General features: G+C 34.4%; 1 protein-coding gene, 1 non-coding gene and 1 pseudogene across 2 annotated transcripts; 1 reads left to right on the plus strand and 2 right to left on the minus strand.

Moving 5' to 3' along the window:
- Window positions 1-8,647: 8,647 nt before the first annotated feature.
- Window positions 8,648-8,720, minus strand: TRNAP-AGG (transfer RNA proline (anticodon AGG)). The gene has a single exon. It is a non-coding gene; the product is annotated as a tRNA-Pro (tRNA).
- Window positions 8,721-9,008: 288 nt separating this feature from the next.
- LOC111916400 (putative RNA methyltransferase At5g10620) lies at window positions 9,009-10,135 on the minus strand. The gene is made up of 2 exons (XM_023912071.3): window positions 9,913-10,135; window positions 9,009-9,795 (listed from the first exon to the last, which is right to left on the minus strand). The coding sequence occupies exon 2, from the start codon at window positions 9,737-9,739 to the stop codon at window positions 9,158-9,160; it is 582 nt and encodes a 193-aa protein (XP_023767839.1). The 5' UTR covers window positions 9,740-9,795; window positions 9,913-10,135; the 3' UTR covers window positions 9,009-9,157.
- Window positions 10,136-25,628: 15,493 nt separating this feature from the next.
- On the plus strand, window positions 25,629-27,424 carry LOC111916245 (uncharacterized; annotated as a pseudogene).
- Window positions 27,425-27,818: the final 394 nt, after the last annotated feature.

Genomic DNA, 27,818 nt, shown 5'->3' on the forward strand with positions numbered 1-27,818 from the left:
CAACCAATCAATAAATACCGTTAGTTGATTCCGTGAGACTACCTGTCTCGCACCAGGTCCAACCACCAGGTTCTTAAGAGATCTAAAATCAGGGCTACCCAGCCGTAACCCTACTGAGACATGCACTATTCATCCACATGATCCTTTATCTCAAGACCCAACCCTTGGCTCAGCAGTCTCTGTCGGTTCCAACCTAAATTCCAATAACCACCCGGGCTCGTCCCTGGATAACTGATCGGTCAATCACCTCTGGTCCTGATCCTCACTACGCTATAGCTCCCCCACAACCCGGTGAACTAGCCTACCCTAGTCCAAATCACCTGAACGAATCTGTGAATGCTACGGCACCCCCACAGCCTTACAACACTCTCTACTGCTAGTGAATGCTACGGCTCTACCACAGTCTTACATCACTCTCTACTGCTAGTGAATGCTACGACTCCCCCGCAGTCTTATAACACTGTACCTAACTGACCATTGGTGAATGCTACGGCTCCCCGGTAGTCTTACATCAGGTTCACCCTTGCTTCTGCCCTGAATACCTGGACAGTTCTCCCCCACTTAGATTCAACTAAGTCCGCTCGGCCCACGAGAGTTGCAGTATTCCCAATCCTCATTACATTCCAATGTTCACCTTGTTGATGGCCGGTGCCTACTAAAACTAGCATGCCAAAAATATCCCGGTCAAAACAGCACACTTCATAAAGTCCAGCTACTACCTCTTGTATCCCAACAACATCAACTACTTCAAAGCTTACAAGCGATATCAAGCTCAGATCTCGGAGTCCAATGAATGGATAGTCTAACCAAACCTTAGCCTCAACTCTCTCTTCCCTCGGAAATCCCGATGGCTCTTCCAAACATAAATACGAAGGCTACTGAAAACTAGTCATAACTCCCTTGTTCAAGCCCTTGAACCAGCCCTGAAGATAACTGGAGCAGGTGTACTCACTGCTCCTCCCTGATCGTCAGATAGTCGACCTCCTTGCCTTCCACCTGAACACAACGAAAATATAACGGGCTTGCTCCCTATGGGAAATCCCTGAAGACACGGCCAAACCTGCTATACCTGTAGCGATCTAGATCACTGAACAGATTCCGACAACGACTCGGAGCAATCACGGTACACGCATAATCCTCTCCATGAGATACATCTATCCAAAGATCCCTCAAAGATTCCTCGACCTGAAGAATGGAATCTGACAATCCCTGCTAACCCAGACAATGGAAGAAAACCGACCCGAGATCCAACTTATCACAATTCCCAAGCGATACAATTACCCGATATCCACCGGAAATGGCCAAGATAGCATATCCGCAAACATCTGAAGGAATCCTGACCACCTCCTCATGTGATACCTTGACCACCCTAAGAACATTATGTAACACCTCATTCTGATCCCAATGATAATCCAACCCTTGGAATGAAACTTCATCCTGCAGTCCTTCCGCTAAGTGGCTCACCACTGGAGCCAGGGCCAAACCCTAGTCCCATCCCTGCATGCTCATCCTCATTCTACAAAGCAGCTATCCCCATGATCAAGGCATAACCAAGAGTTCTCCTTCCCATAAGCTTCTCAGATTCTCCAAGACTCTCACCGATTCGAGTATGGATCATGTGCTTTCAGTAGTACGGGCCCAATACTACCTTCCACACCTATCCATACTATCCTCAGCAATCCTCTTGAATCCTCTAAGTCGCTTACTCCACCGATATACTAAACGTTTGTTGAACAACAAGAAGATCTCTACTGTAGCACCTCCTAGGTTCCCAACTTCATCGAACCACCCCATTGAGTTCACTGGAGCATATCCTAGGCTTTACTAGGTTCCCAACCTCACCCTGCCCTCAACTGCTGAAAGATTCCCATTAATGTCAACTAGCTACCTCATAAATATAGCCACATGTAGCAGAGATTAGATAATCCTTCAAGTAAAAGTCTCATCCCTAGAACGGTTGGACTCATAGAAGAGGTGCATAATAGGGTCAAGTCCATCACTCTAAGATTATCCATTTTGTACTACATGTGACTTAGCACATTCACTTAATAGTAAACTCACATTAATAAGAGTCCTACAAAGCACAAAGCAAGCAGCATTCAGGTAATCGGTAAATCTAACCAGCATACACTAGACAAATCAGTTTATCCACACATACATCCCGCAAGCAGGTAACACCTGTCGCTAACCTCATCTTAGGCTTACCCTAGGTCACTCTCCAACCTGCAAAGCTATCATCAGGCATCCAATCCACGTACCACAATCCATGCTGTCCACATTCATCCATCCTCGCTGTCGGCTGCCTTATGCATGCAAATTGTACACAGAACAAGATCTAATACACTGTCGAATAATATACTTTACCCTAAGACCACAGGAAATAAGGTCAAATCATCTATTCTAAGGTTATAAGATCCTAACCGTATACAATTTTCAAAACATACACATTACAGTTTCAAATACTAATTATCATTCTCATTCCAGCATGACATCCAATATCCTCAAGGCTACAAGTACCACATATCAGGCCAACCTGTTGCTAACTACTCAGCACTAGCATGCAAGTCTACCAACTCATACAACATATACAGACATCTCCCCTGGCCCTAACTAGCATGAGATTCACAGATTCATAATCAAATCATAACAGAAAACAAATGTAGGTATTCTGGGGAAACTTACTCGAGCTCGGCTGATTGCATGCACCACACCCTTTCTTGTCTTACAAATTCTTTACTTAAAACATTTCTTTTTCTTTTAAAAACTTTACAGATCCTCAATTTGAGTCCGGACACACCCAAAAATGTGTCTGAATCCCTCAAACAAAGGCTCTGATACCAACTCATAACGACCCAAAAAAAACAAGGGTAAAATTTTATTTTAATATAATCCAACATCGATACCATTTATTTCAAACATTTCAAATCATCATTAAGTATAACATTTATCAGAGTTCATCCCAAAATCATTCATTGCGGAAAATCATAGGTGTGTGCGCTGCAATCCTCCCGAGCCCTTCTTTTCCAATCGATGAAACCTGAAACCAAAACTATAAACTGTAAGCACAAAGCTTAGTGAGTCCCCCAGAGCATACCCCACACACAATACACACAACCCATAATCTGTTAGCTATAAAATCTATCTCCACCGCATACCACATATGATATTAGCTATAAAAGTTATATCTACCACGCAACACATATCAATTAGCTATCAAGCTATCTCTACCATCAATCACAAAGACTATCTCTGCCCTTAGCAGTAAAGGCTATCTCTACCATTAGTCGTAAAGGCTATCTCTACCATTAGCCCAAAGGCTATCTCTACCGTTAGCCTAAAGGCTATCTCTACCGTTAGGCCGAAAGGCTATCTCTACCGTTAGCCACAGAGGCTATCTCTACCATTAGCCAGAAAGGCTACCTCTACCATTATCCATAAAGGAAATATCTACTGCATATTACCACATACTCAAGCCACACACCTCTACACATCAAGGTGAAACCCTAGCCGATTTTGGTGCTTCCTAACCTCTCTCTCATAAGCCTCCTCTTGCTTTTGGTGTTTGTGACTTACCACGCAACACATATCAATTAGCTATCAAGCTATCTCTACCATCAATCACGAAGACTATCTCTGCCCTTATCCGTAAAGGCTATCTTTACCATTAGTCGTAAAGACTATCTCTACCGTTAGCCCGAAAGGCTATCTCTACCGTTAGCCCGAAAGGCTATCTCTACCGTTAGCCAGAAAGGCTATCTCTACCATTAGCCAGAAAGGCTACCTCTACCATTAGCCATAAAGGCTATCTCTACTGCATATTACCACATACTCAAGCCACACACCTCTACACATCAAGGTGAAACCCTAGCCGGTTTTGGTGCTTCCTAACCTCTCTCTCATAAGCCTCCTCTTGCTTTTGGTGTTTGTGACTTATTTGAGATATCACATTTGAGGTACTAAGATCTTGAAAGGCCAAGCTCTACAAGCTACAACCAAGAGGTATTCATCTAACTTGTTTTATGTTGTAAATCTCACAATTGTATGCTAGTTAGGGTTCATGCTTTGGATAATATGAAAATTACATGTATAATTTGAGAAAACTTAGATCCAAAGCATTAGGGTTGTATTTGTACTATAGGATTGTTATAGTGCTCAAAACCCATCATTAATATGTCTAAACATGCCTGGAAATGCAACTAGAAAGCTTGGGAGTAGCTCATACTCACCAAGATCTAAACATTTGGGTCAAAAAGAAGAAATCTAGCCCTATCTAAGAACTTGAGGAAACATGAGCAAGATTTGAGCTTTATACCTCAAAGTGGTGCCAAATGAGTAGCAAATGATGGATCCGGAATCTTGGAGACAAAGCTTTCTTCTTGAACCACCTTATTCTCCACCAAGGTAGCTCAAAATCTCTCTAGGAAGCTCAAAGGATTCAAAAATGACGGGGCCGAAATGACAATGGGGGGGTGAGGTAAGGGAAAGTCATGGGGTCATAATGGGGTTTAAATAGTGCACAAACCCTAATCACTAGGGTTTTGTTCTAAGCCACATACGCCTAGCGTATGCACCCGGACACCACTATGCTTAGCATAATAACGGCTACGCCCTGCGTGCCCAAAAACTCAATATTCCAAACTCGTGGACCAAAAGTGACATAAAAACAAATACCAAAGGTTAGAAGCCAACCTGAAAAATCTTAGATGTACATCAATTGATCGTAGATCCCTCTTCTTCTTTTTCGTGAGTTTCAAGTTCGATTGTAAGGAATACCGAAGAACAAGGAAGATGGTGAAATGCATTGCACCAAGATTTTGTTTGTGCAAGTTTAAAGATTCATGGTGACTAGTATTGAGAATAATGTTAATATCGAAAGTGAAGGAGGAGAAAAAACAATGCATCAATCAAATGCATAGGCTTTTTTAATTTACTTGAAGGCCTGTTTTAATCGAATTGCAATCTTATTTCTTCATAAAACCAACCCACTAATGTCTATTTTTTTACGCATAATGGGGATCAACTAACATCATGAGTTCATTGTCGATCATCAATCCGATCTCTGATAAGCCTTTCTTGAGCATTCTTCGAAATCGAACATATACACTTCTTAAGAACCAAAAAGGTATATCTCTGGTAAGAGGGTTTAGGTCTAATTTTATTGATTTTTTGTTTTTGTTTTTGGGTTTTTGATTTTTTTTATTGGTTTTGGGAAATTTGGTTGTAGAACCAAAATTACCCATCTAATTCCAAAGCATACAGTAAGAGTTAGGGTAAAAAGTCAGAACTTGTGACACCTGTTTTAGAAAGGAATTAGGATGTTTCAACTAATGCTAAAGGTGCAAGCTTGATACAAAAGATTAAAGGTCTGAATGCTAAAGTAGGGAGGCTTCTGATGTTGCATCTGGTAATTTAAAAAAGGAGCAAAAGGAATAGGTTAGTTAATAACCCAAACCCCAAGGACAATTCTACCCTTACATTCGGTACTATTTCCACAGCAAGAGCATCAGTCGGCTCAAGGTTTATAATTTGGATTTTTTGACGCATGACTTTATACCTTGTATGTAACAATTTTGTTTTAACCAAATTTTATATATAATATTATATTCAAGCAAACGCATCATGGAATGCCAAAAGGAAGACCAATTAATCAAGATAATGATGGGCAGCGAAAGAAATCTCCAATTACAGGTTCTTTAAATCAGAATGTCCATGTTTCTGCAGAGAACCTTGACACTAAGAACACAGGCGATTCTATGACTCCAATGGTTGACCCTGCAAATGGTCAAGCGGAAGTAAGAAGTACTTAGGAACACAATTATCATCATTTTTACGTGGATGTGACTATCCATCTATCTTTCTACATATACATAATCAACATTCTAGGATGAGGGAGTTGGCAAAACAGCATGCAATTCAATTACATAATGAAGATGAAGAGAGAATAAGGGAACATAAAGCAAAGGCCTTTGAGAAATTGGAAGAGTTGAATAAGCATACAACACTAGGAACAGATGGTACAACATAGATTGTTAAAGCTTTTGTTACTGTTACTGCTGCTACTATTGTTTCTAATAATGTTGTTGAGTAGGAGGATGTGGAGGGATCATCCCAAAATCCAAAAATTGGACCAGATATTGATGCTAGCAAAGTGAGTTCATATTGGACATAAAAGGTCAATCTCAAGCCATTGTCCAAGTTAGCAACATCAACAACAAGAACAATGAACAAGAGGTTGTTGTTGATGCTGAAAAGCCTAGAAGCAAGATTGTTCATGTCCAATTATCAACAACATAACAGTAGAGAAAGATAAATAACAAGAGCAATAATAATTATCCTAAAGTTGATGACGTTTCGCCTGCTATGATAGAAGGTGACGTGGAAAAGGTTTCTTCAAAATCACCCCTCATGTTGAAGTAGATTCAAAAAAGGATTTGATGCAATCTAACAAGTAGTGTAATAAAGGCTAGCAGTACTCAAGAATGATGTTAAGGAATCCATAAGCTAATAATAATAATAGATTAACATATAGGTTTCATGGGAATGATGGTGTTATATGGGCTCCTATTCAGGCCCATAACAAAGAAGAGCATGGAGATAAGTACAAACAAGTTTAAAGAGTCATTCACGATGATGTGGTCGTGCCAGTGAAGACGAGTGTTAACTTGGTTCATACTAATTTGAAAAGAAGAAGGGCAGAAATGGAAAGATATGTTCCGAAATAAGTAGCTAAAGAACTAACACAAGAATCATCAATACCATCTTCACCTATGAAAGTTGCATTAGAAGATGATACATCAGAACAATTGGGTGCTCAAATTGCAGCAATTCCAGTATCATCTGATGATAATAATAATAAGAAAACTAAGGCACCATTGAACTCCCAACAACAGGGACTGTCTTTGAAGAAAAATAATTATTATTATTATAATCAGAAAGTTGTCAGAGTTAGTATGAGTCAAAAGAGCGAAGTTACATGTGAAATGAATGTAGTAATTTATTTATGTACATATGCATATACTTATTTATATGCATATTAATATATTTATACATATGCATATGCATATTCTTATTCTTATGCATATACATATGAATATATTTATTTATATGCATATGCATATGCTTATTCATATGCATATGTCATATACTTATTCTTATTCATATTCATATTTATATACTTATTCTTATGCATATGCATATCCATATACCTGTTCATAAGAATATGTAAATGCATATACTTATTCATATGCATTTACAATAAATATATATATATATATATATATATATATAATATTATTTTTAAGTAGATGCATATACATAATAATCATATGTATTTAATTGTCTTATGCATATACTTATTATTATGCATATCTTATACATATGCATACACTTATTATTATGCATATGCATATGCACATACTTATTATTATGCATATGCATATACTTATTCATATATATATATATATATATATATATATATATATATATATATATATATATATATATATATATATATATATATACACACACACACACATGTCATATACTTATTCTTATTTATATGCATATACATATGCATATATTTATTCATGTGTATATCTATGAAATAACCGTTAGTTTTAAACAAAAACTTATTTCATAGAGCGGAAAGAAACTTTGTATTTCCTCTCAGAAATTCCGTAGTTTTTGTCTGAGGAATTAGGGCGTGTTCGACAAAACTAACGGTTAGCGGGTAGTTGGTAGCTTTTGATTTTGGAACGTTTTGTTGAAAGCTACTCCATGTAGCTTTTGATTTTGGAGCGTTTTGTGTAGGCTAAAAGCTAAACGCTCCCGTCACCAAACGAGACTTTTTTCTTTTTTTACTAGCGTTTTCTTAAAAGCTATAAGCCAGAAGCTCCCAAAAGCTACGTGCCGAACACGCCCTTAATGGTCATTTTTGAAAAAATGCTACTTTACAAAATTAGCCAAATTTATTTTTTTCTCAAAATATAATGCCTCGTCGTCATGTAATTATTCCTATTTTCAAAATGTTTACTGTTGTAGTAAATTAATTGAAAAGTATCAATGTAATAAACAAACCAATCAGTGACGGCCCAGTTAGGGTTGGGCTAAGCTTTCAAGACCGGATCAGAATATCAGCCCTAATTAGAATCTTACCAAACTCAAGTGTCGCTTGTTTACATGTAAAATTGCTTTAGGCATTATAGAAATAATTAGTCAGAAAACTTCAAACTTAAATTAAAGAAAAAAAAAACACTTCAGTATTCATAACTGTTATAAAAAAATAGAGGTATCAGCATTTAAACCATCACATTTCCCCTTTTCATTTTTCCCATTTAGTGCCCAAATACATTGATTGAACAAAATTGCACATATGTAATTAAGTTACTTTTCAAACAGTTTTATAATGTATCATATGCACGTGAAAATAGTCATGTACTTCAATTGGAACACATTTAAATTGATTCATAACACGGTGCCTTAAATCCTCATTCATTGTACAGTAAAACAAACACAAGTTTTTAACATTTTAAGAAAATGATGAACCATTTTCGTAGTCAATCGAACACTTTAACCTGAAGAGGTCTAAATGGCATACTTTTAGGATGTTTTGTTGTTTCAACCAATTCTTGGTGTTTAATGAAAAAAATGAGGCATTCCGAGAATTGAACTCGGGACCTCTCGCACCCTAAGCGAGAATCATACCACTAGACCAAATGCCCATCGATGTTTGTTTCTCTGAAATATTATTTAACTTGTTTAAATTAATATATATATTTTTAAATACAAACTTTTTAAGCATATACACAGGATATATATATATATATATATATATATATATATATATATATATATATATATATAATGTACTTCATTAACGTCCACATTGATATTTTTGCTTAGTTTTTCTTTTTTTATCAAGTATTGATTAATGTATTGCAACTTTGCAAGATTCAAATGATGTGAATGTGTGTACTGTGTATGAATGTTTTAAAGCTTACAAACCAAAATAGATAATGTCTTAATGACATGATAGATGTGGATTGAATGTTACACTAAAGATTTTAGAACTATTTGATTCACCAACTCTACATGAAGATTGAAGAGGAAGATGAACAATAAATCAAATTCATTGGAACAAGATGTGCACTTCTAAATTCTAATGATGGTATTTTTGGCCTTTCAGAATAGTCCATGCTCTGTAAAGCTGCTCAACAAGAACCACCAATGCAATCTCATGATTAAGTACCAAAGATGACAATTTTACCCTCAAATTAGCTCTCTCCCTCACTTTCATCCCATGCCCATAAGCCCCTCCAATGCAAAACACCATTCTTGAACCACTTCCTTTGTTTCCAGTTCCAGCATCCCCGATCAAGTCTGCCATTTCCTCAGACTTCAAATCAATTCCATTTTCATCCAACATCACCACCCAATCATCTTGTTTGATGAAATTCATGAAACCTATCTCTTCGTTTTCAATCTGGACCCTTGGATCGGTTGAGTTCTTGGGGTTGGATCGGATTCTGAGGTCGTGAATCGGGCAGTAGGGTTTGATTTTGTCCATGTAGTCCTTCACTATCAATTGGACTCCCGGCGATCTGGTTTTGCCGACTGTGAGGATGTGGATTGGGAGTGGTTTTATGGATTGGCCGGTGTATTTGGATCCTCTCGTTTTGGCACCGGAATTAGGGATTTGGTAGTTCTTCATGCTGTGAGTGGTAAAGACACACATCGCCATTCCTTTATCCACAAAATTCGCCGGAGTTAGGGATATGGTGGTTCTCAAATTTGAAGCTACAGGTTAAGATTATGTATAAGTTTTGATCTGCGGAACCAATTACTCAAATTACGTACTAAAAGTTCAGAAGTTTTTGTGGTATTTGCAAGGTATGAGTTAGGGTTCAAAGCAACCTTTCTTGTAGGCAATTCGTCGAACAGTTAGCGAGCAAAGACTTACAAGCGAAAGTTTCGAGAGAAAACTTCAGCTAGAGGACGCTAGCAAGTAGCATTTTTTGAGAGAGAAAACTGCGCGAAAACTCTTGCAAATTCCTCAAATATGCATGGGCGCAAGGATTTGTGAAATGATAGATACTCTGATTGAAGTTTGAAGGAATAAAAAAGAATCATCCTAATAAATATTTTGCCTCTCATTAATTTGGACCCATGTCATTTTCTAGTATTTTTTAATACATGTTTTTTTCATATGTCATTTTCTCATTGTTTATTTTTTCTTAATTAACACATCATATTTATATCTTAATTAATAATTACCTTAATTGAAAATAACTATTAAATTACAATATTACAACTCATATATTATTATATATGTTTCCTTTTAAATTCAAATTTTAAATTTTAAATTTTAAATTTAAATAAATTTTTGTTTAAACTTTCATATTTAATTTTTTTATTTTATCCAACCCGTATAACATACGGGTCTCACAACTAGTTTGTAGATCAAAAAAAAAAAACCATTACGTTTTCTTTTTTATTTGTCACATCATAATTTTTAAATACATTAAAAAAAACCTACTAACATAAATAATCTCTTATTCTTACATTTTTAAAAGTTTTTTTAGTAATTAAGTTATCACAAATTTTATAAAATGTTTAATAATTAATTTATTATGAATTAAATTAAACATATGTAATATTTATAAATATATTTGATAATAACATTACATAAAATCAATATATTATGATGCATAAAATTAATATAAATAGTATAGTTAGATGACAAGTTTTAAATAATAAAAGTAATTGAAGGTGTAAAATGTTGGATTAGTGTCTAAGTCCATAACTATTTTGGTATGTACTTGACCCGATGGTGCATGGTCCTTTTGGGTTGCCTTCACCAAAGCAACTTGATAGGATAAATTATGGAGAGAAAGAATTAAATATTATTTATTAATATATTATGGGAATAATATATTAAAGGAGAAATCATATTGTTTAATTAATATTAGTCAATAATTAATTGGTAATTAGTTTTGTGACTAAAAGAGATTAATTAAACTTAAGGGACTGGAATTGTAATTATAAGATAATTGCAATTTGGGCCATGGATTGCCTTGAATCAAGGGGTGGACGAATTCTATGGGGAAACCCATAAGGAAATCGTCCATGGGCTTGATTAAAGGAGTCTATGGGTTGCTTAGGGCTTAAGCAACCAAATTAGGGTTTCCTTGTTAGATAACCCTAATAGCCTCACTATATATAGAACCCTTAAGGCTCAAAAACATGGGGAACATCTCTTCTAGGGTTAGAATACGTTTTGGGCAGCCTTTAACCTCTCTCCTCTTCATCCTCTTGCTTATGGTGTTTGTGAGCCATTAGAGGAGTGACACTTGTGACTCTAAGCCTTTCAAAGTCAATTCAAGGAGGAATTGGGATTGTTATTGCTACATAACAATCAAGGTACTATCTTAAACCTAATTATATGTTAATATTGATTTCCATATGCTAGAATTAGGGTTTATAGTCTTGGATTCAAAGCATGTACAATAGAGAAACCTAGATCCAAGCATTAGGGTTTGTATGAGCACATAGGATGTCTTATGACCAAAACTCATCAGTGGTATCAGAGCCTGGTTTGGTTTCAATTGTATTGATGCATTGCATATCTGGAAAATTCGATTTTTTGGATTCTGGAGGCTGGACTCGCCGAGTCCATGCAGACTCGACGAGTTAACTCGTCAGATGGAGGTTATCTCGGGATTTCTTGCTGTTTTTGCATTGGGATAGTTACCTTATCATGTTAGATCAATATTAATCCGATTATATGATATATTTGACTATAATTTTGATCTAATTGAAGATATTTATCAATTAACAAGATAATTGTTTCCTTATAAGATAATTGATTAATTATTTTGACTAAATTGATAAATTGTTTTGCAAGAAATCATTAAACAAATCAAATATGGATAATTATGTGATTAAATGTTAATTTAAATTATTTGTTATTTGATCCTTGTTGTTATGAAAAGTTTCATATTTTTCCCTTTAGGTTTTATAGTTTAAATTTGAACCTAAAAGTTTTGAAATTTAAATAGTTGAAACCCTTATGTTTTGAAAAAGGTTTCAAAACTTGCCCTCAAGTTTTGGAATTTAAATTTTGATTAATAGTTTAATTTTGATGTGTATTTAAATTCTAAACTCTAATGTTTGAAATGTTTCAAAACTTGCCCTCAAGTTTTGGAATTTAAAAGTTGATTAAAAGTTTAATTAGGAATGTTAAATTCTAAAACTCTAGTATTGTTTTGAAAAAGTTCAAATCACACCCTTATGGTTTTATTAATTAATTATGGTGTATAATTAAAAGAGGTTTAATAAATCAATAAAAGTTTTGGTTTACAATTTAATTGAATTAAAGGTATAATTGTTAAATTTGACCACCTAATATTTTAAAAGTATAAAATACACCATATACTATATATAACATTAAAAGTCTAACATTATATATATGTATGAGTAAAAGTCAGTCTTACCGTTAGTAGGCCTCATTCACGAAGCTGGTCTATAAGGGGTGTTTAAGGAAATTGCCTATAAAATGGCGATTGAATGGGTATCCACTCTTACCTACCGCACTCTTGACTAGTGGAGGGTCGTTAGCCGAACGGGTAGGATAGGACGAAACCTTCCATTATAAGTATAATGAATTATAAAAGTAACTAAATGTTTTCAAAATTCCCAATCTTAGTTACTTAGGCAAAAGTGAATTGATGCAATTCCATGAAATTACACTTTGTGCCCTTGCGAAGACATTAGTGGAGCGTGTGTGGTTTACCGGCACACTAAATGGTTCTAAGCAAAGGTAGAAAAGGGTGACTCAATGTTTGTCATAGTTCGGTGGAGCATGTGTGGTTTACCAGACATCGAATAGGTGACTGTAACATGTGAGGGCACCATGTAAGTTTGCATGGTTATTCACACCCGCTTTGTGATCCTCGGCATCCCAGTCACAAACAAGAGGGGCATATCGAGATTTAAACATGCCATTGAAAGTTCAATGAATCTCAAAGGATCTAGGAGTTTTCATAGATTTAAAACTTAAATTCTTTTTCGTTTTTCATGGTGGAAATTAGTGAATCATCATTCACTTACCTTCAAATATTCTGCAATTAGGGTTACGGCATCCCTCTCCCGAGTTGTAGAATATTGTGTTGGGTCCTAGCCTTAGTATCTCATTTGGGTGATTTACTAAGGACTCAATCAATCAACTAACTTGAATTAACTTTCTCCCGTTTTGTAGATGTCAAAGTTTGACAACTATGGTCTTCTCAAATCCCGTTAAACAAGCATTCCACATGAAGATGATATTCCACGATTCGATCAAGGAACAAGAGATCATACTTCACTTCCTCCTCCTCCTCCAATTATTCTCCCTAACCCACAAGTTCAAAGGCTTGAAAAGTTCAAGATCACTCAAGCCCTTTTGGCAAATAAACATAAAGAAGGAGAGTCGGTGTGTGGACACGTCCTAGGGATGATGTCACACATTGATAGGTTAAGAATGTTGGGATTCGTTGTCTGTGAGGAAATAGCTGTTGATTGGGTTCTTCAGTCACTTCCTAACTCATATAGTGAGTTCGTAAGAGAGTACTATATGATTGACCGCGACGTGACCCTTATAGATCTCACCTATATGTTTATTGATGCTGAATCAGCAATGGTTTGGCGCAATAGAAAAGCAAAGTTGATTGGTGAATCTGCCTTCAAGACCTCTATGGATATAGACGATTGCAACGAAAGACGTGCTATGATCGAAAAGTTTGATCATAAGAAAAAAGCAATGTCTGAAGTAGTTCCATGACATGTTCTAAAAGAGTCAATTTGCTTTTATTGCCAAGAGAAAGGACATTGGAGATGAAGCTGCCCTATTTACCTAAGAGATCTAAGAGATGGGAGAGTCAAAACGTATGGCTCTGCTTTAGGTAAAATCCATTGACTAACTCTTTTAAGCTTCTATTCTAGATTCTTAATACATAATGTGATAAGATTACAATTGATGTTTTGTAGAATCGAAGAAAAGAAAGGGAGCTTAAAGGAAGAAGTGAGCAGAATCTAACCATGAAGGAATGGATTTCGATCGCATTTCTCGAAGATTAGATTCTTAAGCTACTACTTAGAGTTAGAGTTAGATTGCTAAGAAAGATGTATTAGCATAAGTTTTTCAATGAATTTCATTGTAAGGACAATTTTTTCCGCAATAAAATAAATTTTGATTTTAAATTTTATTTATTTATCCTTGCAATGGTGTGTATGAAAAAAATGATGTTAAAATGTTTCTATTATTAATAATAATGGATTTGGTTCTTATTATGTTATTTATGAAAAGTCGAGAATTTACCAAATAGGGAGAGTTTCTCATCGCCCAAAGTTTCAATTGGACAGAAATTTGGAATCACGCAACTTGGTTGCACGATGAATGAGAAATTTTATATTTGGAAATTAGACTAATTCATTGACGAAGTGTCAAGTGAAGGACTAGGAGATCAAGTACACAAGGTTGCGTGTTGATCAAAGTCCACCATAAGACTAACAAAGATATTCGTCATGATCTGCTAAAGGTTTAGTGAATATGATTATAATTATAAGATTAAGTGTAATTCGGAATTGATTAAAAAGGTTTAAATCAATAGTAGAACGAATAAGACCAAGTACCAAACAACCATGTTTAAAACAATCAAATTGAAATTGTCATTACAACCAAGTTCAATCTTCAATCCTCACTCTTCATCCATGTGAATCACTTCATCATTTCCTAATTCATCTACAAACAAAAAAAAGGTTAGTATTGAATTATAAACTTATAATTATGCAAAACAAACAAAAGGTGTATATATTTTCTATTTTATTAAATCATATAATAAATTTAATAATATAATATAGGACGGGTCGGTTTTAAGGCGGTTTCAACCCGATGGGTTGGGTCGGTTTTAAATACTAAAACCGAACCCAAAACTCATTTTTCGGTTTTTAAAAATTTAAACCCAAACCTTTGGGTTTGGGTTTGGGTTCGGTTTCAGTTTCTCAGTTTCGGTTTTGTCAGTTTTGGTTCGGTTTCGGTTTTGTTCACCCCTAATTTTGATTATGAAACACTAAATATAATATTAACTTATGATGTTTGACAATAGGGTTTATCACTAGAATACCAAAATGGAAATTACATATCATAAATATATAGAAAAGACTGTATTTTACAAAAGGATTCGTGAGTTGAAGTACAATGGTCCCTATATAATATGAATTCAGGTTTTGTTATTTTTTGAGCACACACATGTGATCAAGTTAATGGTAGAAGCATATCAACAAGTGATAATCTACATTTTTATCTTGATGCTTGTTCTATCAAAAGCTTTCACTAGATAATCTAATATATTTTGAGAGGGGCATGGATCGATGTGGACGATAGTAGTAGGACCTTTGCTATCGAAAACACATGATTCACGACCGATCCAAGAAAAGTCATAGGGGAAATCAATGAGTCGAGTGTAGTGATGTTTACATGGTTATATGTTTATTACTCCCTCCGTCCCAAAATTATAGTCCATCTTTCCTTTTTGGTTTGTCCCAAAATAATAGTCCACTTGTAAAAATAAATAACATTTTTACCAAAATACCCCCTCATTTTTACTTAACCAACTAAGCATTTAATGGAACATTAAATGCAAAGTAAGGACAAAACTGTCATTTTATTATATAAAGTTAGTGGTAATTAATGTTTTTCTTAGTCTGTGTGTTTTTTGTTTGTGGACAATAATATTGGGACGGAGGGAGTATTAAACTGTGGTAATCTTAAGATTTCCCCATTCGATTGTGAAATGAGTCTACGAGAAATGGTACGTCAGGATCTCCTACTGGAATGTGTACTAATCAGACACCAAAGATGCTTACGACAACGATATCGTGTGTTATGGAGGAATATTGGGGATGCCAGTGAGCGAGTAGATACAATATAGTGTAATGATACAACCTAAATAGGTAGTGATGAGTTTTGTTTATATCAACCGAATGTCGACTACGCGACATGGAGCTAAGAGCTCTAAGATTGGTTCGGACAATGCGGTCCTGCGTGATTGGATTGTGGTTGAGGTCTTGTAAGACCTTACTAGAGGAGTTACTTGTATCATTAGACAAATCATTGATAGTTTAGTCGTCTAGTTCAATAAGCAAGTTGTAGCCGATCAAATTGTTGATAAGATAGTGGTGGCGTCGCAGGAAAGAGAACTTTGTTTGGTGACATAGTTGGGAAAGAGAAAACAGGCATAGGGCCCGACTCTGTTAACAACTATCAAGAAAGTTTGACGTTGTTGTGCCAATAACTGGAGGTCAGAAGAACCACAATATATGTGGTATGGGTGGACCCACGTGTACATGCGCTGCAAGTCCAAATGCGGCAGGTACATATGGAATTGACATGTTTGGCAAGATTGTATATTAGAGGTAAATATATGTCACCGTTGCCATCAACTTGGTCACAATATGGCTAATTGCACACATGTGGAGATAAGGACGACACAGGCCTCATCACCTGCGATTTTGTAGGAGGCGGTGGCAGGACCTCAAGACCTCACTAGTATGTATTCTACATGCATTAAAATTTTATTATCGATTCTAGTTACATACTTTCGGGTATGTATAGCTGACTTTGTACCATTTATAGTTTGACCATGTTTGGGAAGCTGCACGAGCAGGTTTGGATAGCCTTGGAAGTAGTTATTCGACTACCTATTTGATTATGTACTATGTGTGGGTGGTTAAACCAATTTTGACTTGGGAACGAGTTACTCCTAGAATCGTTCACTATTAGCAAGAAAATGATGTTATGGTGGGAGTTTTGGAGCACCTTCAGAAGTTATAGGTGACCGATTGACTTGGATCTGATAACGATGTGGGGACTGTGTATAACAGTGGATATGGATTTCAAGGAAACAGTTAATGCGTAATTTATTTGTCATCGCAAACAGGTATGAGTTAAAACCCAAGCGAGGGAGAATGATAGTACAGGGTGATAACGTAAAAGGGGAATATCAATATGTCTAGTTGCAAGAACTCATGTTGGATATGTGCAGCAACATAGAAAAGAAGATAGATGAGGATGTTTCGGTTGTATGGGAGTTTGCAGGAGTTCTCCTTGAGAATCTCTGAGATATTTTCATGAATAGAGTTCTACCTAGTTTCTTATTATGCATAGTCACATAGAGTCTGAACCATATGGTATGTTCAAGATAAATAAGGGTTCGATCAGTCCAGAGCAGCATTAAAGGTTTATTGGATTCCAAGTGGGGGAGAGTTACACATCCAGGGAAACAGTCTAAGGACTGCACAGACTTCGGTATGGTAGGGAGGACTTGATAAAGATACCGAAGGTTCCTAAAAACTTTGGTCTTTTTAAGGCGACACGTGCATGGAAGAGAAAAAGCAACAAACTCCTAGAGATGGATGATTCGATTCAAGAATTAATTTACATTATCACCTATTATGTATTCAAGAATGTTGTGGGTTCGTTTGTCTTTAGCGAGTGTTGCTTGCTCAAGTAAGCGATCGTTAGGTTCATTAAAGCAATAAACTTCACACAACCCTTGGCCTTGAAGTTTATTGCTTTAATGTTTATAGTGAGTTCTATAACCGAGCTATGTAACTGAATGTACCTTGCTACATTGCTTCTTTGGACGTCATAGTAACGATTGTAGACACTTATCATCCATTTCGATTGCTCGGCCGAGGTTGTAGCTAGCAACCACAGGTGGGGATGTCAACCCCGTATAGATCTACACATATGTATCTCGCTCTGAGCAGGAGGTGCGTGATGTTGTCTGGGCTTGTGGGTCTAACAAATCTCCAGGTCTAGATGATTTTCTTTTTATTTTTTCAAAAAGTATTGGGATATCTTGAAAACAGATAGTATGTTGTATGTGTCTGAGTTGTTTATTACTGGGAAAATCCCTCATGGATGTAACTCCTCTTTTATTATCTTAATGGCTTAATCCTAAAGGTAGAGATTTCGGTTATGGTGATTGGTTATCGTCCAATCAGTCTTATTGGAGCCTACTACAAAATCATTGCCAAGGTATTAGCTACTCGTCTTTCTCGTGTTATGGATTATGCTGTTAGTTGTGAACAAATTGCTTTTATCAAGGGTATTGGATTTTTGGATGGTCCCCTCATAGTCATTGAAGTCTTAGATTTGTATAAAAAGAAGAATAAAAAATTTATGGTTTTCAAAGTGGATTTTGAAAAGGCATTTGATTCAATTTCTTGGGATTTTTAGAGTGTGTTATGCTTTTTGGGGGGTTTAGAGACAACTGGAGATGGTGGATCTGTGATTGTTTAAATTCAGCCAAGACTTCGGTCTTGGTTAACGGGGTCTTTCTGTGGAATTTGTGCTTGAGAGAGGGCTCCGCCAAGGTGACCCTCTTTCTCCAATTCTTTTTATTTTGTTTAACGAGGCCCTTCATATAGCGGTAGAATATGAAATAACAACTAGTTTCTTTCTAATGGAATTCATAGGTTACAAGTTTATGGAGAAAAAAATCACTTAAAACACTTAAGAGTACATGTAACCTAAATGATCTATGTCTTTGCACATTAATAGCAACATACTATGAAACTACATGAACCCTATGCTATAATCGAAAATTATAAGTTAGGGTTACATACCTTTGATATTGTTATAGTAAACAAGATTCTTGAATCTCTTCTTGATCTTTAGAAAGCTAGCACCAAAAATATGGCTATCTCTAATGGCTCACACCCAAAACCCTAGAAACCCTAGAATGAAGAGGAGAGAGATGATGGAGGAAGATATTTGAAATTTCAGCTATAATTCTATTAGGAAGAGCATGAAAGAAATTTCTAGTCCTTGGGGTCCTATTTATAGTGTTGGTGCTACAAGGGAAATCCTAGACTTGAATAATAAAATAATACTATTTTATCAATTCAAATATAGTAACCCTTATCAGCTTACCATGCCTTCTAGAATCTTCCAAGACCCTTCACAAAACCATCCAGCACCCTAAAAGGGTTCTAGAATTGTTTCCTTGCTCAATTATGAACAATTACAATTCAACCCTTGGACCTTTAATTAATTCCAATTAATCCCAAATTAATTCTAGATTAATTCTGACTAATAATTAATTAATCCCAACCATTTCTAATTAATTAAAAATTAATTATTATCTATTTTTAGTTAATATATTAATAATATAATATATTAACAACTTATTTATCTCTTTCCTAATATAAATTCTAGCGATTTCGAGTTATGAGGCAACCCAAAAAAAGACTTTGCTTTTATTCATAAGATTACACCAATTTAGTTAAATCCTTATATACTTAATCCAACACTTTTATGGTGCTTTGGTTGGGTCTTCACAAGTACCTCGTCTTCTATATGCAGATGATGTTTTATTCTTGGGTGTATGGAGTCAATAAAATATTAGAGATCTTGTGCAATTATTACAATGCTTCTACCATGTTTATGGGTTAAAGGTTAATCAACATAAGTCTAATTTATATAGTGCGAGGGTTGATTTTGAAGAAGTTCTTACTTTTCCAGTTTTACCGAATGTCAAGCAAATCAACTCCTTTTTTCTTACCTTGGTCTTCCTGTTGGTTGTTGTACGTCTCGCCTTAAAGGTTGGGACCCCATTATCGAAAAAATTTAAGAACATGTCATCTAGATGGAAAGCAAACATGCTCTCTATTGGTGGTCGCTTGGTCTTAGTGTCTTATGTATTAGGATCTCTCTATATTTACTACTTGTCCTTATTCCTGATGTCAAGTCAAATTAAAAAGAAACTTAATTTTCTTTGATCGAATTTCCTTTAGGGTAGTGATCACACTGGTAGAAAAATACCATGGATTTCTTGGAATTTAGTTCTTACTTCAAAGTCTAAAAGAGGTTTAGGTATTGGGAGTCTTGAATCCTTTAATTTTGCTATTCTTCAAAAGTGGAGATGGAGGTTTGTTCATGAACAAAATGCCTTATGGGTGAATCATATAATTGAAATTTATGGTGACTTTAGGGGAGGGGGGTCAAATTTTTATTCCTAGATCTGTAGGCATGGGTTGTGGCTTAGAATTGTGAAATCTCTTAATGTTATGCATGAAAGGGGCTTGGTTCTTCATTCTGGTTTGAGAAAAACTTTTGGAGATGGAAGGTCAACTAGATTTTGGAGTGGTGTCCAGATAGGTCACTTGCCCCTAAAAGACAGATTCTCGAGGTTGTTTCGTCTAATCGTCTTGAACCAAGTAAAGATTGTTTGGTGTGTGATAAATGGAATTAAGAGTGGATTTGGACTTGATCGAGACCTATTCTAAGACGGGTTCTCTTTAGTCTTTTAGAAGATCTAATCTTGTTATTGGAGAATACGCGACTTTCTACAATTAAAGCTCCTTGGAGGTGGATTTTGGAGGGGTATGTTTCTTTTTCTGTAAAAGAAACTAGACTTCATATTGATCATAATTCCCTTCCTGATAATGGCTTTGAAACTAGGTGGGTCAAAATGTGTTCCAAAAAAGTTAAATATTCTGGTTTGGAGAATTTTACACAATAGACTCCCAACTAGATGGAATCTTGGCCAGAAATATATGGAACTTAACACTCTTATGTGTCCTGATTGTTTGTGAAAACCCGAGGGAGATTAATCTTGTTTTTGGCCTTGTGATTTGGTTGTTGCTATCTGGTGCAAGGTTTTAAAACGTGTTGACATACCATGCCTTCTTCGGACTATTTACGTGGCATTTATAATTGGCTTGATGACTTACGACTCCAGAAAATCGAAATTAGCATTGGAAGCTATCACAAGAGTAATCTTATGGGTTATCTGGAGATTTCGAAACGAGTTGGTTTGGGAGAAAAAAAGTCCTCTCCGCGAGGCTCTTTTTCAAAGTATAGTTGTTTTCTTCTTTTCTTTGGTTTGATAATAGAAAAAAAGGGTTCTATTCTTTGGAGCAATTGGCTCCAAAATCTCATTTGACTTAATCTTTGTATGTGTTCTTTTCTTAGCTCCTTATTAATTTAATTTAATTCAGTCGTTCAAAAAAAATCACACCTTATAAAGGATGTGGCTCATCACGGCTTGAAAAAGATTGAAGTTTGACATTGTCACCAAGTCACATCTAACGTTATTTAGTTATTTTGGTTTTTTAAAAACAAATGATATAACGTTAAGCTCTTAATTTTAGCCATGAGATATACTCATCACTTAGCCACTAAAAGCATAACACAACATCATGTCAAGTTATCGCCACTATCATATAACTTTATACCAGATATTCCGACAGCTCCACATCATCAAAATAATTTATTTTTTATTTTTTAATTAAGTAAATTATATTATTTAATTAACTAAAGGAAATAAAATAATAAATTTTAATTAAAATAAAACATTACATTTATTAAAAAACCAGAAAAAAAAATCGAACATATAAAAAAAGGTTACATTAATTTAAATAAAGGGAAACTTGTTTAGTACGAAATTTAATTTTCATCTACAAAAGCATCTTGGAGAATTACGCATCTCATATCAAACATTGATATAAGCAAAAAGTTTACGCTTAAGTTGGGATTCTTGCTATTTTTTCAGTGTTACATCAATTACCATGGAATCGTTACTCGTATTTGGATGCGTGTTTTGAATTCTTTGTAAATGAGGTTGAACTTGGTTATTTTTATCTCATATCACGTCAGTTGACAAAATTCCATCGAGATCCCGATAAACACATTTTCCCATATCGTTATGGAAGTGGTTTTGAACACATTGCCAAAATGTTTCTCTTCTTTACATAAGGTTTTCGGACACCAAAATCCAAGCACAAGCTAACACGGTTTCTTCATTTTCTTCCCAAGATTATTCCATGGTAGGTTTGTGTAAGTATTTTGGTTTATGTAGTGAAGAAGAAAAAATGGTATAAAAGAGTCGTAGTAAAATGGTTGGTATTTATAGGAAATGTAAAATGGTTAATATTTAATGATTTTTTTAAGTAGCCATCAGTCAAAGAATAGTCAAAATAATTAACCCCAATCCTTCCTATTGACTCGTGGCCATCCAAGCCACCTTCAACGAAGCATCATATTGTTGTGGCACTATGGATGGTGTGCACGACTGTAGCCTAGCCACCATATAAGTCAAACATGGTTCGCATACCAATCAACATAAGAGTAATGGGTTGTTTGGTAGGATCTTAATTTTTAAGACCTAATTTTTCAAGAGGTCTGAATTTTAAAAAAAACTTTGAATATTTAAGTGGCCGGAAAGGATAATGGGAGGGAAAAGTGAGATAGACGTGTGAAATAGAAAGATAAGAGGGAAATTTTTTGGTTATTTCTAGAACACACTTCTCATTTTTTATTCATAAATCTTCTGAAAAATCTCAATACTTTAGGCTAGTGTACGAAATAGTCATGAATTATTGTTTTTTACTAAAATATCTTAAAAACTGGTAAACTATTGCATTATGATCATTTTTTCTCGGTTCAGCCTAAAACAAATTAATTTGAAACTATTTTGTAAACCGACCCAAAATATTGAGACTATTTTGTAAATTGAAACAGAATATTAAGATTTTTCTGTAAAAAAAATATTTTTATTTTTATTTTTATTATTTTTTTGAAAACTCAAATAAACTTGTTATTTTTAAAAAAATTTAGTATATTATTAAATAAATGCATATATAAATATATTTTAAACACATACTTTATTTATATATATATATATATATATATATATATAAACATATTTATATGTAAAAAATACATATAAAAATAATAATTACATATGAAAAACATATTTATATAATTTTATGCCTTAAAAATGTTTTTAAAGTTTTTTTTCCATTTAAACGTATTTATATGTTGTTGATAAAATAATTGGATGAGTATGGTCGTATGTCCACCGTACATAGTGATGTTGAGTATGATTGTTTTTCCACCATATATTTCTAGTCAATCATACTTAAACATGGTTTGGTTTGGCCGTTGTACCGATATGATAGTTCATCATACTTAAGACTACCGTCCCTAAGTTGTCATCATTTTAGATGTCTCGGGTATTAGCGCTAAAACGTCTCATTTCACCATTTAATCATATATTCGACACAAAAATATAGAAATAATAAGTTGTCATCATTGTGGTAAGAGCAATGGATCCTCAATTTTGATGTAAGAAGCAAGGTATGAAAGATATATTGGAATACGCCAATGCATATTAACACATTTAATATTAAGTATGTATGAAAGAACGTACTAAAACAATGTTTATTAGATGTTTTCATGAAAAAACGTGGTGTTGCCTAAGTATGCTTTTGTGATAAGATGTGAGAAATTAACTTTGTATAAAACATTAAATATATGTAAGTTGTTTAAACTACCTGGACATTATATAATGGATCCGAATTTTGCCTAAATTTAGTCATTGTATTATGTCGTGCATGTCATTTGGATCAGTCATTTTTTGAGTTTGGTATTGGTTGCTGGCATTGTTGTTGCGTGTTTGATATTTGTGAAATCCCCGTTCTTAGGGTAGGGTAGCGGACTAGCGACATATATATATATATATATATATATATATATATATATATATATATATATATATATATATATATATATATATATATATATATATATATATATATATATATATATATATATATATATATATATATATATATATATATATATATATATACTAGGAAAGTTTGAGGCCCGTGCTAAGCACGACCCACGGAGAGTAATAATGTATTATGTTACCGTTATCTAATGTACATTATGTTAATAACTAAAAAAATGAAAGTACAATGCTATAAATGAATGGATTTTCAATGTAAATGCATGAACACTACAAGAAAAATCTTGAATTGCTACGGAAAGTTGCTATGGAATCAAAATTCGTAGCTATTTTATTACGGAATATGTTACAGAATGGCTTGTCGTAGCTATTTTTCTACGGAAATAGTTACAAAAGTGCATTCCGTAGCTAAATTATAAATAACTACGTAAAGTTGTTACGAAATCAAAATCTGTAGTTATTTTACTATGGAATATGCTACACAATGGTTGGCCATAAGTAATTTGCTATAGAAATGGCTACGGAATTACATTGTGTAGCTAAACCTTGAATAGTTGTTACGGACTCGAAATCCGTAACTATTTTACTACAAAGTATGCTATGGAATTTTTGGTTGTAGCTAATTCGCTACAAAACTTGCTATGAAATTAATATTCGTAGCTATTTGGCTAGAGAATTGGCTACGATATCCAAATCCGTAGTAAGATGGCTATGAAATTGAAACCGGTAGTTATTTTGTTACGAAAATTTGCCACACGATTAAATTATATAGCTAGTTTACTATAGAATTTGTTAAGAAATTATTGAGCATAGTTATTTGTGTATACGGTTGTTTTCGAATTCGCAAAACTGTTACAGAATTAAAATTCATTGCTATTTAGCTACGATGTATTCCGTTGTTAAGTAGCTACGAAGTATGTGTCCGTAGCAAAATATATAAAATTATTTTAAAGAGAAACTACTAATATTATATATATATAAAAAAAATATCATGGTAATTTAAAAAGGTAATGATACAAAATAATCTCGGATAGCAAACTAGTAATTTTGATTAAGCATATAAGTTATTTTAGTTAATATAGTAAGTATACGGGACGATTTAGCTATATACAATATTACTTTAAATAAATAAAAACTATATATATTTTATAAAAATTTATACATTTTAAGAAAAGATTAATTACTTACATGATGCAACAGCTGTTCGCTGACTTTCTAAGGTATAACCTTTCGCCCCCTACTGAAAAAGGGCAATTAGCTTTGCACCACTGATAGACTACTTAAGATTCAATTCAAAAGGCCCTACTTAGTTTCGCAAGCCTTTGTCATTGTCAGTCTACTAAGTAGGGCCTAAGGTCCCTGTGAATCCGTAAATCTGAGGAGCATGCCGCAACAAAAGGATGGTCCCCTATGCATTTCGTTCTTTCCGGAAGGGAAAAAAAGAAGTACCCCCATCATAGTGAACCCGATCACAAGTTTCCCCAAATCATCGCTCATACGCTCATTACGTCAATACAGATACCCCCTTCCCCTGTTCCCCCTTTTCCCTCTTTCAGAAACATTTCCCCAAATCATATATATCACATTTGGAAGCAACATAAGGCGATCTCGGATGAAAAAGAGCATCCTATGAGTGCAGGGGCAGAGTTGATCCATCATATCCAATCTAGTAATCGTTATATTCTCACCGACCTCAAGCTACAATGGTACTCTCTCTCTCTATCTCTCTCTCTCTCACACACACACACACTATTACTTCAATTGTAGTCTAATAAGTTAATTGAGTTAGGTTTATACATCGGATTCGTGTTAAAATTGTTAAACAATCATTTTTTATTCAATGCACATTGAATAAGAGTTAAATGTTGCATATTAAGTTGTCGTTATAAAGCTATAATATGTAATTTCTTCGGCGATGTTATAGTATAAATTGTTTAATAAATCTTGTAAGGAATTGGGAGAGTAATCGCTCTACAGATTCCCAAACCTAAATCATCCGTTCGACTCTTTTTGCACCCGTTCTTTCGGTTAATTTCTCTTGGATTCTGCACCATGGATTCTGCACCACTGATGTTGAATGGCAATGGTGGGGACTCTGATAAGATCATCATTGATACCGATCCAGGCATTGGTATTCAAAGATCTATTCCTTTTCTGTATTATTCTCTTATCTTATATAAATTGGATTTCATTTCAAATTTTGAGAAAAAATCTAAGAAGTTCGATGAATTTAGCGATGTTATTATCCTGTGATTTCATTAATCATCACTGAACACTTCTTCGGTCTATGAATGATGAGATTATTTAGATAGATTAATATTTACTTATTTAGTAGCCTTTCGGGCCTAAATTATTTTGCTTTAATGAAGAATCTCTTACTACCTTAAACTGTATAATGGATTAATTGCACTGGATATATATAGATTGGTGTTGTAACAATTGATAACTGAATCCATTATCAGTTTCAAGACTTCTAAAGATGTCAAAAGCATATGATGGCATTTTTATGCACATTTCAGTAAAAAAAAATTAGGTGGAAATCGATATAGCACTTTTTGCACATGTGAATGCTTGAATGTGGTATGAGCAAAAAAAGAAACAAGAAAAGACACTTACATCTCATGCAAAGGCCTTTAAGGCTACTGAAAATAAGAAACATCAACAACTTTCTCAGGTAAATTACCATCATGTAATTTATAATAATCTGTAAGTTTATTTTTTTGTACTAACTATGGTTATGGTGAAATCATCAGGAAATATTTGTTGCAACAATTTCATAGATAAGAAAAGTGCACTGGTTTGAAAAGTTCAATTGGTTTATAAGAAATGAGAATTATTTGCTTATTAGTGGATGTGATGCTCAACAAAATGAAATGATAGTCATACGTTACATGTCAAAAGGAGATTTGTGAGTATATATTGTTTCTATGCTATTTGTTGATAAATTTTTATGTTGATTTTAAACTTTTTGATGATAAAAAAACAGGTATGTCCATGCAGAACTACATGGATCATCTAGTACTGTGATTAAAAATCACAAACCTGATAACCCTTTACCTCCTCTAACACTAAATCAAGCAGGATATTCCAGAGTAAGTAACAACCAACAAGCTATTAAATTTGGTATTTTGCATGTTGTTAAGAGGGTATTTTGGGAATTATGATGTAGGTTTACCATAGTCAAGCATAGAACTCAAAGATTTTTACTAGTTGGTATACCATCATCAGGTCAGCAATACAACTGCTACTGGTGAATATCTTCCGGGATTTGGCATTGTATTTTGGTTGGATGAAACGTCACTGGGGTCTCATATGAATGAAAGAAGAGTAAGGGGTGAAGAGGGCGGAATCAATGATTCCGAAGATAGTGAGCCTTTCAAAGAATTATTCGATTCCGGTTCTGAGAACGAATCACCCGATTCAGAATATCACGTAAATGTTTCCAATTTATCAACAAATAACCAAAAAATAATGGATTTAACCTCGGAAGTCTGTTCGCTTTGTGAAATTACCACCTCTGGCATCAATAATACCAATTCCCAAGAAGTTTCTATTCCAACTGTGTCTCCTGAACTTTCAGATCTTCTTGAGAAAGCTCTTGAGCTTAAATCTGGTGCCACATCAGCGAAAAAATACGGGCTTGATGCTTTAGAAATGAAATCTAAAAATAATAATGAAGAAGAGAAGGAACAGTGAGTGAAAAAGCGTATGTTTCAAAAGTTGAAAGAAGAAAGTTGCTGAAAGGTCAAACACAAAGTGAAGGTGAAGATGGTGGTCAAGTAAAATAAAAAGTGAAAAAGAAAAAGGAAATTATAAATCATCCACAGAAAGAAAAAGATGTTCAGAATGTAAATGTGTACTTTTTTTTTTGAAATATGTATTTCTTTTATCTATTGCATATTTCTTTTGGTTTCTATAAAAATACTTTGTTACTTTCAGTATTATATTATTTGTATTTTTATAGATTGATATAAATAGTCGAATTGAATAACCAAATTTACTGAATAATGATATGGAAAAACTGCTACGGAATTGGCAACGATTAAATTGCTACGGAATTAGTTACGGAAAAATTGCTATGGAATTAGCTACGGAAACATTGCTACGGAATTAGTTACAGAAATATTGCTATGGAATTTGCTACAGAAACATTGCTACAGAATTGGTTACGGAAAATTTGTTACGGAATTTACTACAAAAACATTGTTACAGAATTTGCTACGGAACTCAATTTGCAACGAA

Source organism: Lactuca sativa, chromosome 2 (assembly GCF_002870075.4).
Source record: "Lactuca sativa cultivar Salinas chromosome 2, Lsat_Salinas_v11, whole genome shotgun sequence".
Taxonomy (NCBI): domain Eukaryota; kingdom Viridiplantae; phylum Streptophyta; class Magnoliopsida; order Asterales; family Asteraceae; genus Lactuca; species Lactuca sativa.

Excerpts from the sequence above, each read along its gene's own strand:
- LOC111916400 (XM_023912071.3), bottom strand. The coding sequence starts at position 9,739 with ATGGCGATGTGTGTCTTTACCACTCACAGCATGAAGAACTACCAAATC.